The sequence below is a fragment of the Phoxinus phoxinus genome (assembly GCF_949152265.1).
Source record: "Phoxinus phoxinus genome assembly, chromosome: 11".
Lineage (NCBI taxonomy): Eukaryota > Metazoa > Chordata > Actinopteri > Cypriniformes > Leuciscidae > Phoxinus > Phoxinus phoxinus.
The window spans coordinates 30,978,606-30,995,150 of NC_136886.1; the positions used below are offsets into that span (position 1 = coordinate 30,978,606).

Here is a 16,545-nt window from a genome sequence, read left to right on the forward strand (position 1 = left end):
CGTTATGTAGTGAGGTTTAGTTAAAGGGGTTTGAGTGATTAATTATCAGTATCTAACCTAAAAATGTATTTATTCAATGTTGTCCACATTATATTGCATCTACAGCAGCATTGTGAACTTTTGTAAAGACACGTTTAGCTATTAACTTTTAAATGCATCATTATATTCAAATGCCAAACACATGAGGAGAGTCTCGCATGAAAGACCCGCGACTGGCAGATGAACGTGCTACTACATTTCTCTCCGAAACGGTTAGAAATTAAATTAGATTGAGGATTTTAACTGTGACAAGATGATTGACAGGGCAGTTTACAGTGACAGGATGCACGCGACAGATCTGTCCGTTAAAGATGACGAAGTACATGTCTCAAAGCTTGCCTACTTTTTTCATAGACATAGGCCTATATAAACCATATGTAAACTACTTTTTTTTGCTACACACTCAAAATTATACTTTTTCTTCACAAAAAGAGTAGCCTACATACTTTTAGGTGGTAGTATAAGTAGGTGAATTGGGACCCAGGCTGTGTTTTGTTTAACCTTCGGCTAACGAATGGTTCAAATATATTTTAAACACTGTACCTGAACAATAACATTATAACCCCCAACATGTGTCTGTGTGCTGCACATTTTGTGGATAACAGTCAGAACCAGTAGGATGCAGGCTACGCACAAAAGCTTTTCTGCTGAAATGGAGAAGTTTTCACTTTGTCGGGACAATTTGTTAACAAAGATATGTAGTCCAAACTGGAATTCTCAACTCTTCCGCAAGATGGCGCCAAAGCCTCACATCAGATTAAATTACATTATCATAGCAGACTCTTTTATCCAAAGCGATTTACAAATGAGAAGAGCAATAGAATCAGTTATACTAACAATATGACAACAATATGTTCGTGCTATGATCCTTCCCAGTTTAGTCTAACGCAGTAATAGGCCTGCGTTTTTGTTTTTGTTTTTTTAAATAGGCCTATAGATATAGCCAGAAAAGAAGAGAAATGAAACTTAGTAGGCCTATTAATGGAATCAAGTGTTGCCGAAAAAGATGCGTATTCAGCCGTATCTTGAAAATAAGATAATTTAGTGAGCAAAAACAACTTGCCCTGTAAAATTGAGATATTGACTTACATACATTTAAATGAACTGTTTTACGTAATTAAAATAGTTCTCAAGTAGCCTAGTTTAATTGACTCCACCCCTCAGCAGAACTTGTTGATGTGGTCATTGATGACGACTCGAGTTTAAAGCACAGTCCAAGAGAGATTATATTTTAACTGGTACTGGGGGTCGGCTGTTGTTATGGTAACAGATTAAGGTCAGAGATGTACTAAACCACTGTTGGAATTACGATACTGCTGTCCAGATCGGATGCTGCTGGGACGGAAAATGACATGAACACCCAGTAAAACTTTTTCACTTAGACCTTGTTTTCCCCCCCGCATTTGATGAAGGAATCATGAAATCGCACTGAATGACAGTTCATTTTAGTTATTAAAATCGTATGTTATTTGGATTCCAGTTGCTGGTGGCCTTATTATTTATAACTTCACACATGCACTGTAAGTGCTAGACCTTCAGCTGTCACGCGCACTGCAGTTTCGGCGTGGTGTCCGAGCGGCTCCGGAAGATGCTGCAGTCCTGATGGAATATTTAAACGGCAACATTCTGCGTTTATTTTCAATCTAATAACAGATACCAGTTTGCTAACGAGGAATGAGCTACACGGATTCTATGAGGTCTTGCGTCGCAGCGGTGTGAATTGCAGATTTTGTTCAATGATGCAGCGACATTTCCTCCGCGCAGCTGCCTATGGAGAGGGTTAAACCATCAGTGCTGGATTTATGTGGCTTTGTGTTTCTTCCAAGTGTTTTTGACTTGCAAATCTCTCTGATCGTGTAATATTAATATGGAGGGTGACATTCCAGACATATTAGAGCAGTTCATGAGCAGCTCTCTTGTCACTTGGGTAAGTTGCAGTTTGTTACGTGCAAAACATAGCAAACAGTATCATAGTATCTGAGTCATAACAATTATCTCTGTAACTGACAAACTCTCTCTCTATAGGCCTATATATATGCCTATATATGTGTGTGTGTGTGTGTCTCTCTCTCTCTCTCTCTCTCTCTCTCTCTCTCTCTCTCTCTCTCTCTCTCTCTCTCTCTCTCTCTCTCTCTCTCTGTGTGTGTAGTGTGTGTGTGTGTGTGTGTGTGTACACCTATATATTGTTATTACCTATATATTGTTATTTTTATAAGCTATGTTTGCTTTGTTTTGTAATTGTATTATGTTTCTATATGTTCTTTGTTTATCGTTTTGTGGTTTAGTGAATTACTCTGTATATCATTTTAAATGTATCTAAAAAGGCTATAGCCTAGTAGTCTGTTCCATTGTGACAACTTCTTACCTCATGTAACTTACTGTAACATTTTCCTCCTCTATGGGGGCATGTTGTCACAAAAAGTTAATACTAATGGTGGGCATTTTAATGTAGCAAAGACTTTTAGGTTTGTCTCTCTACCACTGAACTTTTCGTTATAGATCATAAACATGCTCTGAGAAATATTCACTGGAGTGAAGTGTATGAACTAGCCCTGGTTTTCACTGATTATTATATTTTTGTAGTTTGCTTAACTGGCCTGCGGTGTGACTAATGTGTTTAAGAGTGCAAATATATCATGTAATTTCTCAATTTGAGGTCTCAAAATGCCACAAATCTGCATGTAATTGTCATTTATAGAGAATGTCCCTCTTCAGGACACTGCTGTCACTTCATGATATGTCACTTTAACTACCCATTTATGTCTGTCTCAAAGGTTAAGACATTTGGTCAACTGGGTGACAAGGAGGGGAACATGCTCTCTGAATACACTGAATTAGTGGACGGAATATTCTTGAACAAGATCATGAATCAAATGTAAGTATGTGTATGTCATAAATCTGCACACAGATATATTATCCAAGCACTTAACTCATATAGTAAGCATTTCATTTGAATGTAGTTGAGGTTTCAACTTCAACTCAACTTCTTATTTAAAAAAAGAAATGGGGCATACCATTCAAAAGTTGGGATCATTCAATTATTGTACTTTTATTAATTTAATTCAAAAGTGACATTAACGTGATATTTTATTGTTACAACACATTTCTATTTCAAATAAATGTTACACAAACATTTATTACCACAAATACCACAAATATTTAGTTTTTTTAACAAATGCAGTTTCCACACAAATATGAGGCAGCTCAACGGTTTTCAACATTGTTAATAATAAAAAAAAAATGTTTCTTGAGCAGCAAATCAGCATAGAAGGATTTCTGAAGGATCACGTGACACTGAAGTCTAGAGTAATGATGCTGAAAATTCAGCTTTGCCATTACAGAAATAAATTACATTAAAACTTTTTTAATAGAAAACATTTATTTTGTAACAAATAGAACACACATTGTAAATGTTAATAATATTACAATATTTGGGTACAACGGGACTAAAGGCACACCTCAAGAAATGTGCTTTACTATACTACCATAGTGTATATTGTAGAAAAAATATAGCCTATGTTTTTTATTGAACATTGATGGAGCAACAGATTCTGTGTGAAAATAAATCATAAAAGTGGTTCATTTGTTTTGTTTTAAAATCCCCAAACACGGGGTACAAGGCTCACCAGCTTGGGGCCAAAGGCACACATTATTTATACAAATACTTTAGCTAAAATAATAGGTTTTTAATAATGTATAATATAACTATATTCTCATTCCTGCGTAATAATCAAGGAACTATGCTGCCGTACCAGCAGGCGCAATGATATTAAATAGTCCCCAGCTCGGTAACTTCCAACGTGACGGCACTAAGTTTGTAATATCATTGCGCTGCTGGTATGGCAGCACAGTTCCTTGATTATTACACAGGAATGAGAGTATAGTTCCTAGTTATATTGGCCTAGAAAATCGCAACTTTTAATTTTCTGTCGGTCTTAGTACACAATGTAACTACAGAAGAGTTAGTTTTAAATCGGAAAAATATTGAAACTCTTTGGTCATTTTTTTGAGAGAGATGCTAACGGTCTAATCGGGTTCAATTTATCTATGCTAAGCTATGCTAAAAGTGCTACCGCCAGACCCGGAGATCGGCTGAATGGATTCGAAAACGGTTTAACTCTAGGGGAGTTGGAAAATGAAAAACTTTTGAATGATAGTGTATATACATCAAAGGAAACTTGGCACTTATTCAATTAGCTATTGAGTCTAATTTATTCATCAAAGCAATTAAACACTTAGTTATGTGCTATGCTTAAGGGCAGGCTGTTGAAAGGGTCCTCTCAGTGACTTTTCAAAGGTTGTTTGCACATGTGATCAAATTTGTGCTACCATTCCAGACGCGAAGTTACCACCACCCTTTGGTGTTGTTTGCGTCTAATATCGGGCATTTATTGCAGACGGCCTGTGTTTCAGCTTTTAAATGACTCATTCCATGCAGGAGCCCTAAAACACTGTATGCTTTGTCATGGCAATGAAGGAACACTTTGTAGTCAGTCGTTCAGACAGACATAATTTGGATGGGTGCATATGGGTGAGTTGTTTTTGCCCCAAATTCTATTTCCATCTCTGAGACAAAAATCCATAGCTGGTTTTAAATGTTTTAAACCCATCCATGCCATTGCAGGATATTGTGTGCATATCTCATTGCCATTTAAATGATAGTGCTGAAACCTTGTATTCTCATGATGCAGAGGTAGTAAACAGTACAGCATGAAGCTGAAAACTGTAATCCCACAGATTCAGGGAGGATGATGGATTAGAGCTTGACTTTAGACTCTTTTTTTTTTTGATGGTGGCACCGATCACATCCCATACAGAAGTGCATCATGGGACAGCAGTGTTTCAGGTCACTGTGTCAGTACTCAAACTTTGAGCTGCTGATCTAAGAGAGTTAAAGTCTCAGTCAAGACTTGACCTGAACTGAATTCTGCTGCTCTTTGACTCTGTCTGTGTCTGCTTTAGTGCTAGCTAGTTGAGGAATGAAGTCATGTGGAAAAAAAAACCCAGAATGAATGAACAGATTGTGTGGCGTTGCTATTATTGCTCCTACCCTTAGTCCAGGTTAATGTACTAAAGCAGGTCTTCAGAAATAAGATGTTTTGGATGCTTCTTGCTTGAGTTGATTTTATGTTACAGGAATAAATTTGTCTTTTTTGTTTTTTTGTTGTTGTTGTTGCAGAAATCCCAAAGGGACTGTTCAAGTTTTAAACAAAGTGTACAATGATGTCGGCCAGAGAGCTCAAAACTTGTCTGTCCTCATTTACCACATCAAATCATACTACCAGGTAAGTCACAGAGAGAAATGCAGGTACCTTTCGGAGCAGAAACAGAGTGTGTGTTTTTTTTTTCAGAAGTAAAAATCACATTCATTTTCTTTATGGACAAATTAAATTGTACTGATATTGCATTAACCTCTTAAAACAGATGAATGAAATGATTTTTTTTTTTTTATAATTATTTAAAAAAAGAAAAAAATATCTAAACGTTATTGCTGAATTCCCAATGAAGAACTACCCTTAATCCTTGAACAGAAATCAGATAAGTTGCCATTATAATGAAAAAAGAGGTAATGTTTGTATTTGTTTTAATATTTTGCAATAAACAACAAATGTCGTTCAAGTATACTTACAATCAATGACTTACAGCCAATAAAAGAGATAAATGCACAGTTAGATAATACACAGTCGTGTACCTTTCACCCTGGATTTTAAGATACTGTTTTTGCTTTGATATCAAATGTTGTGATTTATTTCTGAGCTGGTTTGATTGGTTCAAGGCTATATTGAATTATTGGATTCCTTTGGAGAAAATTAATGAGAAAATTACTACCAAAACCAGGACCAATAAAAAGTGGGCAGTGCAGTTGCTCTATGGCTCTGTTTACACCTGGTATTAAGATGCGTTGTGATTGACCGGATCGGGAGTAGACGAGGGAGACACATCCTGTTTACACCTGGTGTTTTAATCCGTCTCTTTTGTCCACTTACAAACATTCTGTCCTGATTTCTTCGAGGGGAGGGTCTGCGGGTGGGTAAATGTATGGGCTTTTTCTGATATTTTTATCTAATGGATGATATAAGATCACGCAATTTACATGTAAACGCGAAAGGAGACTAACGCTGTGAGTGTGTTAGATATCAGAAATGTCGAGAGAACATTGTGTTTGGTACGTTTTTCTTCTTCAAACCAAACTTGGGTCTTCAGCTGACAAAGTTTAAATCCTAGAGCGCTTCTCATAATGTTTATGCATTAGGTCAGTAGGTGGAGAGTAGACTGTATTTTGTGGCTGTTAGAACACTTTCAACCACATGAGCGTTTAACAATCCAGTCGAATGCGGTTTTGACTAGCTCTGGAAGTGGTCGAAAGTGAACAAGCTCAAAACATTTTAGATCCCGTTTACTCCTGTATTTAACGTCATCCACTTGCGATCGACCAAAACGCATCTTAATACCAGGTGTAAATGCTGCCTATGTCCAATTTCTGCCTTGTCTTCTGTAAGGCAGAGAAACAGGTTCATATATAACCTGAGTTATTATTTCAATTTTTTTTTTGCTGCATGCATAAGTCCATTGTGAAGTTCCTCTTTACTATACTGGATTCTGCTTATTCCCAAATGGAGGCCCATCGGGTGGAAGGGCCCTAAATTTCCTGCTGCCCCCTTCCGCTCACAGAGAGCCCACCCTGAATCCTGCACATCTGTCCGTGTGGAAATAGTCTCGCCACCAGACCTACAAGCTCCTCTCAAAGAGACTGGCCTAGATATCAGCTTGCCAAGCCAACATCTGTGTAATCAGTAGCTAGGAAACAGCAATGGCCTGGAGCAAAGCTGGAAAATGACCCATTTTACATCCCATGAGACCTGTCTCTCATGGTGCCGGCTAAAGCGGTCAAAGTAATGAAAATGACCTTGAATACAGACGAGGCAAATAACTGAATTATTTCCTGTTGCTTAATTGTCACTGTTTGTCAATTAGTCAGTGAAGTTATGCCTTTGTAAAACCATAGTCTTAAGTTGACACATTTTCAGTGCTCCAGAAATGCAAATCTAATCTATATAAATGCTCATAGCGCATTTAAAATAGTGAGCTGTTCACACTCAGCAGCATTCATAAAAAGCACTCTGGAATCGTTGGGATTGACTTCATTGACTTCCCTTGAGTTTTGTTCACCTGAGGAAATTCAGAGCGTTTAATCATTGATCTAGCTTATTCAGCTAAACTTAAAACGATCTTGCCTTAGAAGAATCTGCATTAATGAATTCCCATATGGAAAAGGGACCAGCTAAATAAGCCCACCCATACCTTTGTTGATTTGTGTTGTCGATTTAACTTGCACATTGAAAAGCCCTGGGGTGCGTTTCCCGTACAACTATATAGCTCACTGCTTAACTACCATAGTACGATGCATCGTTGGAGAAATCAACTAGCTAGTCACGAGTGTTTCCCGAAACCGAATGTCGTAAAGTATCGTTCAACCACGTTGGTTTATGACGTCTCGCACGTGGTGGACTAATAACTTTTTTTAATTAATCTGTTTGAGATCGAATTAACGCTAGATTTCGTCATATAAGTTACATACATGGCATCTGAAGACCATTTCAAATTTTTCTCAGTTACTTTGCTTTATTACCAGACTCAATATTTGGCTCGTTCTTACATAGTTGAGCACGTTCGCACATGCGCAGTCTTCAAAAACGGTGCTTTAAATCTCTTGACAAACTAAAAGACGTAAATTACATTTGTATGTATTCTAAATAAAAAATACGGGTTGTACTGAATGTCAGCTTGCTTATTTTGCTAAAGATAAGGATTTATTCAGTCTACATGTCATGTAAACTAGAAACTATGCTTCTAACCACAGCACGAGAGCTGTCGTTGCAACCACACAAGTTTGCGATGCTGTTTGCGAACGTTCGTTGGAACGATGGTTTCGGGAAACACCAAATCGTTGAACTATGCTGATAACGGCGGAACTTGCGATCATAGTTGGCTAACGATGCTTTCGGGAAACGCACCCCTGGACGGTCTGGAGCATCTGCTGGCCACAAAGAGACATTATTAAAGGGATAGTTCACCCAAAAATTCTGTCATTAATTACTCACCCTCACATCGTTCCAAACCCAAAAGACTTTTGTTCATCTTCGGAACACAAATAAAGATATTTTTTTATGAAATCTGAGAGATTACTGTCCTTCCATTGACAGCTACGCAAACTACCACTTTGACGCTTCAAAAAGTTCATAAAGAGATCGTAAAACTAGTCCATATGAATTGAGCTGAATCTTCTGAAGCGACTCGATCATTTTATACAGACTTCAATTTAATTTAGGCTTTTATTCACATTTAAACATTGAACAGCGAACACAAACAGAAGCTCAACCTAACCTGCTTGACACACAAGAACAAACCTCATTGGTTCTCGCTGAACTCAAACGTGCTGCGTAACACGAGAATTAACCTCATTGGTTCTCACTGAAGCTCAAACGTGATGCGTAACACGAGAATGAACCTCATTGGTTATTGCTGAAGCTCAAACGTGCTGCGTAACACGAGAATGAACCTCATTGGTTCTCACTGAAGCTCAAACGTGCTGCGTAACACGAGAATGAACCTCATTGGTTCTCACTGAAGCTCAAACGTGATGCGTAACACGAGAATGAACCTCATTGGTTCTCACTGAAGCTCAAACGTGATGCGTAACACGAGAATGAACCTCATTGGTTCTCACTGAAGCTCAAACGTGATGCGTAACACGAGAATGAACCTCATTGGTTCTCACTGAAGCTCAAACGTGATGCGTAACACGAGAATGAACCTCATTGGTTCTCACTGAAGCTCAAACGTGATGCGTAACACAAGAATTAACCTCATTGGTTCTCACTGAAGCTCAAACGTGATGCGTAACACGAGAATGAACCTCATTGGTTCTCACTGAAGCTCAAACGTGATGCGTAACACGAGAATGAACCTCATTGGTTATTGCTGAAGCTCAAACGTGATGCGTAACACGAGAATGAACCTCATTGGTTTTCACACGTCAAGCGAACATGCTTGAGCTTCCGTTTTCCGTGTGAGTTGATGAATGTTAACATGTGAATAAAAGCCTAAATTCAATGTGTTTACACTATAAAGCAATCGTGTCTCTTCAGAAATGTTATAACTAAACCACTCGATTCATATGGATTAGTTTTAAAGATCTGACTCTCAGATTTCATCAAAAAGATCTTCATTTGTGATATGAAGATGAACGAAAAGTCTTACTTTGAACAAAATTAGGGTAATTAATTACATGAATTAATTTTTCTTGAACTATCCCTTTATAATAATTATTAATACACATTGTCATGCTGATTTAAGCTGTGCTCTGTAATTAATGGTCCCCCCGGTTATGTGGCTTTTTAAGAAGGTCTAATAAGTCTTTCAGTGAGCACTGTGTAATCTAACTTCTTGAATTGTCTCTGCATTGGTCCTTTAATGTGTTTTTTTAGACATGAATAATATTGCAGAGAAGGGTGACCACAACATTCAAGTTCATCTGAAGCACCACATCAAAGTTTAATAATTGTCTTGATTCAAACCATCCCCCATGGGTCTGCACACAAGTTTCCTGAACTCTTAGAGACGTCTCTGAACAATTACCCCGGTCCCCAGTCCTGCCTGTAATTTACTGCTTAAAACGGTTGAATGCAATGAAACTGATAGCAGCTGGGTCTGTTTTTGCTCTTTAATAAAACTGAAAGCTGCTGCTTTTTGGACAAGATTCTGTGCATCTCACCTCTTCCATCTCCTTTTGCATCCTATTTACTGTAGGAGACCCTGCATCAGCTGATTATGATGTCTCCTCCCAATGTGCTGCTTCTGGGCAGGAATCCGCACTGTGGTACGTCAGCTATTGAACAACAGATTCTGAGAAAGTGCTGAATAGCTCCAGAGGCTCGAATCTAATGACGCACACACGAACAATACATCAGGAACTCTTACAGAAATCATAAAGCTACTGTGTGTAATTCTAATTTTACTTTCCCCTCTCAGCACCGCCTTCATGTCCCCCTGTTCACCCTTACAGTTCCAGAAGTTGTTGATATCTTGATCCATGATATCTTTGTTCAGAGTAAAAGTAATGGGAGGCATTCGTTTTGATTATTTCGCTCATCTAAGTACACTACAATTCAAAAGTTTGGGGTCAGTAAGATTGTAAGGGGTCAGAAAGAAATTTATAGTTTTGTCCAGCAAGGATGCATTAAATTGATCAAAAGTGAAAGTAAAAACATTTATAATGCTACAAAAGATTTCAATTTCAAATAAATGCTGTTCTTTTGAACTTTCGATTCATCGAAGACACCTGGAAAAAATGAATCACTGTTTCCACAAAAACGTTAAGCAGTTTTCAACATTGATAATAATAATAAGAAATGTTTCTTGAGCAGCAAATCAGCATATTATAATGATTTCTGAAGGATCAGGTGACACTGAAGTCTGGAGTAATTATGCTGAAAAAAATCATAAATAAATGGCACCTTAAAATATATTAAAATAGAAAACAGTTATTTTAAATTTACTGTATTTTTGATCTAATGAATGCAGCTTTGGTGATTATAAGAGAATTCTTTCAAAAACATTTGGAATGGGAGTGTACACCTTTAAGATTAAGGTTAATTTGCACTCTATTGTAAAGCATTTAATTGTTTTGAATGAAACCTTTTTTCCAGAGGAAGGTCTAGAAGAGATCAGGAAGTTGCTGTTGCTGTTGCTTGGCTGTGCTGTGCAGGTAATATGTAAATGTGTGCACTAAATACATTATATTAAACCAAGCACTTGACTGTTCAGTTAACCTTTCATTGTACAAACTGGCTATCAAACCGACTTGTCATTTTAATCCAAATGAAGTACTAGTTAAGCAGCATGGAGACCTAAAACTGTCTGTTGCTGTTTTGCAGTGCGAAAGAAAAGAGGAGTATATCGAGAAGATACAATGCCTTGATTTTGGCACAAAAGCAGCAATCGCAGCTCATATACAAGAGGTACGGGTAGATACTACAAGACACACTATTGCTTGGCTAATATGGCACATACTGTATAGATCATTATCTGTATAGTCATATAGTAATTATATTCGGGGGTAACTAATTTAACTAATCTCTGCTTGAAAGAAGCCACCTACAGGCACAATGTGTGTCTTAATATCTTAACAAGATAATACATCAGATCACCTTTTATTTTCATATTGTGGATGGCATGCAACTTCTATTATCTATGTGTTTTGAATTTAGCAGTAGGTAAATGTTACAAAATGTTATGAGGCTCTACAAAATGACAGACATTTTTTCTTTTGCACTCCAGGTGACTCATTGTCAGGAGAATGTGTTTGATCTCCATTGGTTGGAGATGGAGGATGTGTGTCCGGAGGAATGGGAAAATCTCTGCAGAAGTATGAACACTAATCTCAAAATGTTAGTGGACCAGCGAGACCGGCAATTTGAGGTATCTTCAAAAGTCATTTAGAAATGAGCAAATTCCTTCCCCTCCCCACCTTTCTGGGAGATAATCAATTTATTTAAAGAGGTTTATTGTGCTTGGCTGCAGTACGAAGGATAATAACTTGTAGCCGGTTGCTTAAAACAATAACCAGCCTATGCATGTGACTTTAAATGCCTGTTGGGTGAAGCCAGAGCAGTTTAGTTTGTTAGTTCGTTTAACCCTTCTCATTTTGTCTGCTGGTAGGTCATCGTGGAGCTGATGCAGGGGAAAGAGACGATGAAGTCTGTAGTGTTTGGTGATGACTCCTCCCTCACTGAGTCCGCTAGCAGCCAGCTCCCTTTATCCCAGCAGCATCTGGCACTAGAGCTGACGGACGCTAAAACCAAGATCAAACGCCTCAGACAGGAGCTGTGAGCATATGCACACACACACACAAAACTGACCTACACATGCACAGACATGATCAAACATGATGAGTGAAACAAACCCAGAGTAACTTGTATGTTTGTGGGGGTGTGTGATCATGGTTCATAGCTGTGACTTCCGGTTTCAATGGGAAATAAATAATTGAACACATTAAAGAACAACTGCACACATCAAGTCATTAGCTTGGGTCTCAGTGATAGACAATATATTGGTAGCCATAAACATTTTTTTACTTTTGTATTTTATTTTATTTTAAATATATTTTAACATTTTCAATTAATATTGAAAGCTTATAATATTCGTTTTCTCTGTCCACAATAATATTACTTATTAATTAATATATTTTTATGTAATCATGCATCATTTGCACTATCCCAAAGTTCCAATATAAGGTAATTTTATTGATTCACTTCTGTGATAGTAAATATTAATTTGTAGTAACTGGTTCTGTGGTTATGGTAAGATGTCTGTAGGAAGCTTGCCTCAGATTAAAAATACCCTGGCACAGTGCATGGTCCGTCCTTATTCTGCTGACCCACTTTTATCCTCTTAGTGTAATGCTACAGACAGTCAACCCCCCTCATTTCCACCCATCCGTCCTTCTATCCATCAATTTTTTCCATCCATCCATCCACAAACTCACTGTACAACACTGCTCACACTGCTGCATTCTTCAGCTTCTATTTTGGAGTATATCCCGGAGCAGCACTTGAGTGTTAATGTACAGCACTGCTTTCTCAGAGTTTTAAAGTGAATATGTGATGTTTCATTCACCACACAAAGGAAATTAACTTCATTTTAGCAAAAATTGTCAATTTCATGTGTTGATGCAACATATTTTGTAGTGATGCACTAAAATTACAATTTTGGACACTCTGGGTTATGGAATAATGATCGACTATTTTAATTATATAATCATTTTTTGGTGATTATACAAAAATTTTAGTGTGACATTACAAATATTATCTGATGTTTATTTTACAAAGTTCGGGTGGAATATGTTCAGATAATCTACCCATAAGCACTAGAGTACCTGTATATACAGTAGCTGACTCCCTACTCAGTTTTTTTTTCAGCATCCCCCAACTTCTCACACTCAACTATTCGTATCCCAGCAGGGAATGGACTGCAGTATTGACTTCTGATAAAATTTTGACACACTATGCTAAAAACGGAGCGCAATGATGTTAAAATAGGCTAACTGATTTTTGTTGGCTAATAAAAGCACATCAAACCTAAATAGTGAGATGTAAGTTGTCTCTCACTGTCTGTAAAATGAAAGGTGCAGAAAAATGCACGAGAGACTGAGAAAGGCTATTTATTAATGAACCAGTTTTCACAAGGGATACATTTTATTGGGAAAATGCATTTATTTCAATATCACATTGTGCTGTTTTTCATGTCAGTTTCTGTTAAAGTAGCAGATTCTGTGTATATCCATATTGACATGATAGCATCACACAGTTGCTGCAGATTTGTCGGCTGCACATCCATGAATCTCCCGTTCCAGCACATCCCAAAGCTGATCTGGTGACTCTGGAGGCCATTCGAGTATAGTGAACTCACTGTCATGTTCAATAAACCAGTTTGAGATGATTTGAGCTTTGAGCCGTAGCACGTTACGAATTATAGCCTACTTTGTTGGCTGGTGTGTACTTGTAGTAGATGTGCATTTGTGTACACACTTGCATGTGGTGATATTTGCATGAGTACTTATGCTTATGTGCACATATATTTGGGTGTGTGGTTGTGGGCGTCCTTGTTCTTCTCCGATTAAGTAATTGCATGTTAATCGCTCTTCTTAACATGTATGAGTGTTGAATCTTTAAATCTCTTGAACATCTGTTTCCTGTGTCCAAACAGAGAGGAGAAAAGTGAACAGCTCTTAGACTCCAGGCAGGACCTGGACAGTGTGGAGGCGGAGATTAAAAGACTCCAGCAAGAGGTACTGAAAATAAAATTATAATTGTATTAATTATTAATTATACAATTATTAATAGACTTTCTTTTTTGGGTTCAATTCTCGCTATTAACTAGTTGCTTATAAGAATGCATATTACTAGGATATTGGCTGTTTATTAGTACTTATAAAGCACATATTAATGCCTTATTCTGCATGACCATATTTTAATCCTACCCATTACCTAAACTTAAAGACTACTTTACTAACTATTAATAAGCTGTAAGTTTATTGAGGTAAAAGTCGTAATTAATAGTGAATGTGTTCCCCATATTAAAATGTTACCGAACTTATAGAACTTATTTCTATTTTGCTACATATTTACTAATTATTTATTTCTTGTTACATATGATCATTGTTTTATGTCATAGACATGACAACTTCTGAATAACACCATCTCTTCCTAGTAGTAGATAGAAGCTATTGTAGTTTATTGTCATTCCAACACATGGTACATGAAAGGAATGAAATTACGTACTCAGGTCACAACAAAAACGCAACATAGCAATACATAGCATTAATAAATAATAATAATAATAATATGTTATCAGCAATATAAAACATAAATAACACTACTAATCCATCAGACACACAAGTAGTAGAATAAATAAATAATACTCTCCACACTTACACGCCATATACGCCTAAAAATTAAGACTAAAATCAATTCATCACTTTAACAGTCTACAAATAACATTTATAATTAATACCGTTATCACACAATGGAGTACACATATTTTAACAACATACAACATTATGATGTAGAGTTCATCAGTCTTACCACTTCTGGAAAGTGTAATTGATCATTCTCTTGGCAGACTTTACTACCCGCTCTAGTACACCAAACTCTTTTATTTCAAAAGGTATAGAAATGTCCAATTTAGTTGTACTATACTTGTGTAAATATTGCTACGGTCTTTATTTTAATGTCAGTTTTTTTTCCCTTGCTGCCTGTGTCCTGTCTACTTCTGGCGGTCCGTGGCAGAACATGCAGCTGTTAACAGATGCACGAGCAGCCAGGATGTACCGCGACGAGCTGGATGCGATGAAAGAGAGAGCCATCAGAGCAGACAAACTGGAGAGTGAAGTGGCTCGCTACAGAGATAAACTTCACAACATGAACTTTTACAAAACCAAACTGGAGGTGTGTGTAGAAGAATGTTTATGCACTACCGTTAAGATGTTTTTGAAAGAAGACTCTTATGCTCACCAAAGCTGCATTTATTTGGTCAAAAATACAGTGAAAACCTTAATATTGTGCAATATTATTACAATTTAAAATAATTGTATAATGTCATTTATTCCTGGCAAAGCTGAATTTTCAGCAGCCATTGCTCCAGTCTTCAGTGTCATTGATTTGAATCAGAAATCACATGCTGAATTGGTGTTCAAAACGCATACATTTAATGAATTTCCAGGATTCTTTGTTGAATGTTAAGTTTAAAAGAACAGCATTTATTTAAAATCTTACTGAAATAAATCTGACTCCAGATTTTTGAACCGCAGTGTTTTATGCATGAGAAATCTCACCTTCACTTTCTTTTTGGCATTGACAGGAGCTTAAGGAGGATAATCAGGTGTTGATGGAAAGTAAAGCCATGCTGGAGGAACAGCTTCAGAGCATCAAAGCACGATCTGACAAACTGCACCATCTGGAGAAACACAACCTCCTGCTAGAGGCAAAACTTCATGACATTGAAGAGGTGAGGAAAAGGAAATGATACCCATTAAAAGGATCTGCTGCAATATTACAATGTACCCTTTTCTCTTTTTGCCACTCCGAGTTGTTTTCTTATCTGCTTGACTTGGCTGTCTTATCTGTTTTAGGAAAGAACTGTGGACAGGAGACGAATAGAGGAGCTGCTGGAAAGGAACATCATATTGGAGCTCTCTCAGAAAAGAAGTATGGAGGAATCACAACGCTTGGGCTGGGAGCTAGAACTCGCCAAGGATCCTCAACAGAATTCAGGAACAGGTATATGTATATATTAGCACTGCAATTTAAAAATGTGATGCTTGTTGACCATTGTGCCATTAAATAAGTCACCATAAGTTACTCGAAACTTTGCTTTGAAATGAACATCTTGATAGAAACATAGAAGCATATATGGTAGATTGCAAAAAAAAATGTTCCACTACCATCTCATTGATCATTTGACAGGTAATAAATAAACTTAAACTTGAATAAACCTAAAATGTGTTTATGATTTTAGAGCTGAAGTCTTTGGGCCAGGAGGTAACTGAAAATACACGTAGCAGATTGCTGAAACTGGAGAAAGAGAACCAGAGGTTGTTGAAGTCCCTGGAAGAACTTCAAGGAACCAGTCACCCATTAAATGAGTTGATTTCTAAATCTAAACATATTGAGGAACATTGGAGGATCAGCAATCAGTCCCTTGACACAGAAAATCTGCATGCATCCATGGAAAATAATAACAGCAATCTTCATTGTCTTGAAGTAGAGATCCATGAATTGGAGATGAAGAGTCTTCAAGTCAATGTAAATCAAAACCAAGGTCAAGTAGATATAGAAAACAAAGGTCTAGTGATTGAGAATGGACATTTGGAGCAAGACAGGAGTTGCCTGGAGAAGGAGAACCGGAGATTGCTGCAGCAAGTGAAGATCCAGGAGGCCTCGTTGG

The 16,545-nt window shown here is 37.3% G+C and overlaps 1 protein-coding gene across 1 annotated transcript in view; it reads left to right on the forward strand.

The window, feature by feature from the left end:
• The first annotated feature begins 1,245 nt into the window (after positions 1-1,245).
• Positions 1,246-16,545, forward strand: part of ccdc88aa (coiled-coil domain containing 88Aa) — a 25,784-nt gene continuing 10,484 nt past the window's right edge. The window contains exons 1-13 of the mRNA XM_079629509.1: positions 1,246-1,966; positions 2,814-2,914; positions 5,219-5,324; positions 9,850-9,919; positions 10,749-10,807; positions 10,977-11,060; positions 11,380-11,520; positions 11,761-11,927; positions 13,807-13,888; positions 14,889-15,047; positions 15,460-15,606; positions 15,731-15,878; positions 16,117-16,540. Of these exons, the coding sequence (XP_079485635.1) occupies positions 1,907-1,966; positions 2,814-2,914; positions 5,219-5,324; positions 9,850-9,919; positions 10,749-10,807; positions 10,977-11,060; positions 11,380-11,520; positions 11,761-11,927; positions 13,807-13,888; positions 14,889-15,047; positions 15,460-15,606; positions 15,731-15,878; positions 16,117-16,540 (1,748 nt within the window). The 5' untranslated portion in view covers positions 1,246-1,906. The remainder of the gene's footprint in view (positions 1,967-2,813; positions 2,915-5,218; positions 5,325-9,849; positions 9,920-10,748; positions 10,808-10,976; positions 11,061-11,379; positions 11,521-11,760; positions 11,928-13,806; positions 13,889-14,888; positions 15,048-15,459; positions 15,607-15,730; positions 15,879-16,116; positions 16,541-16,545) is intronic.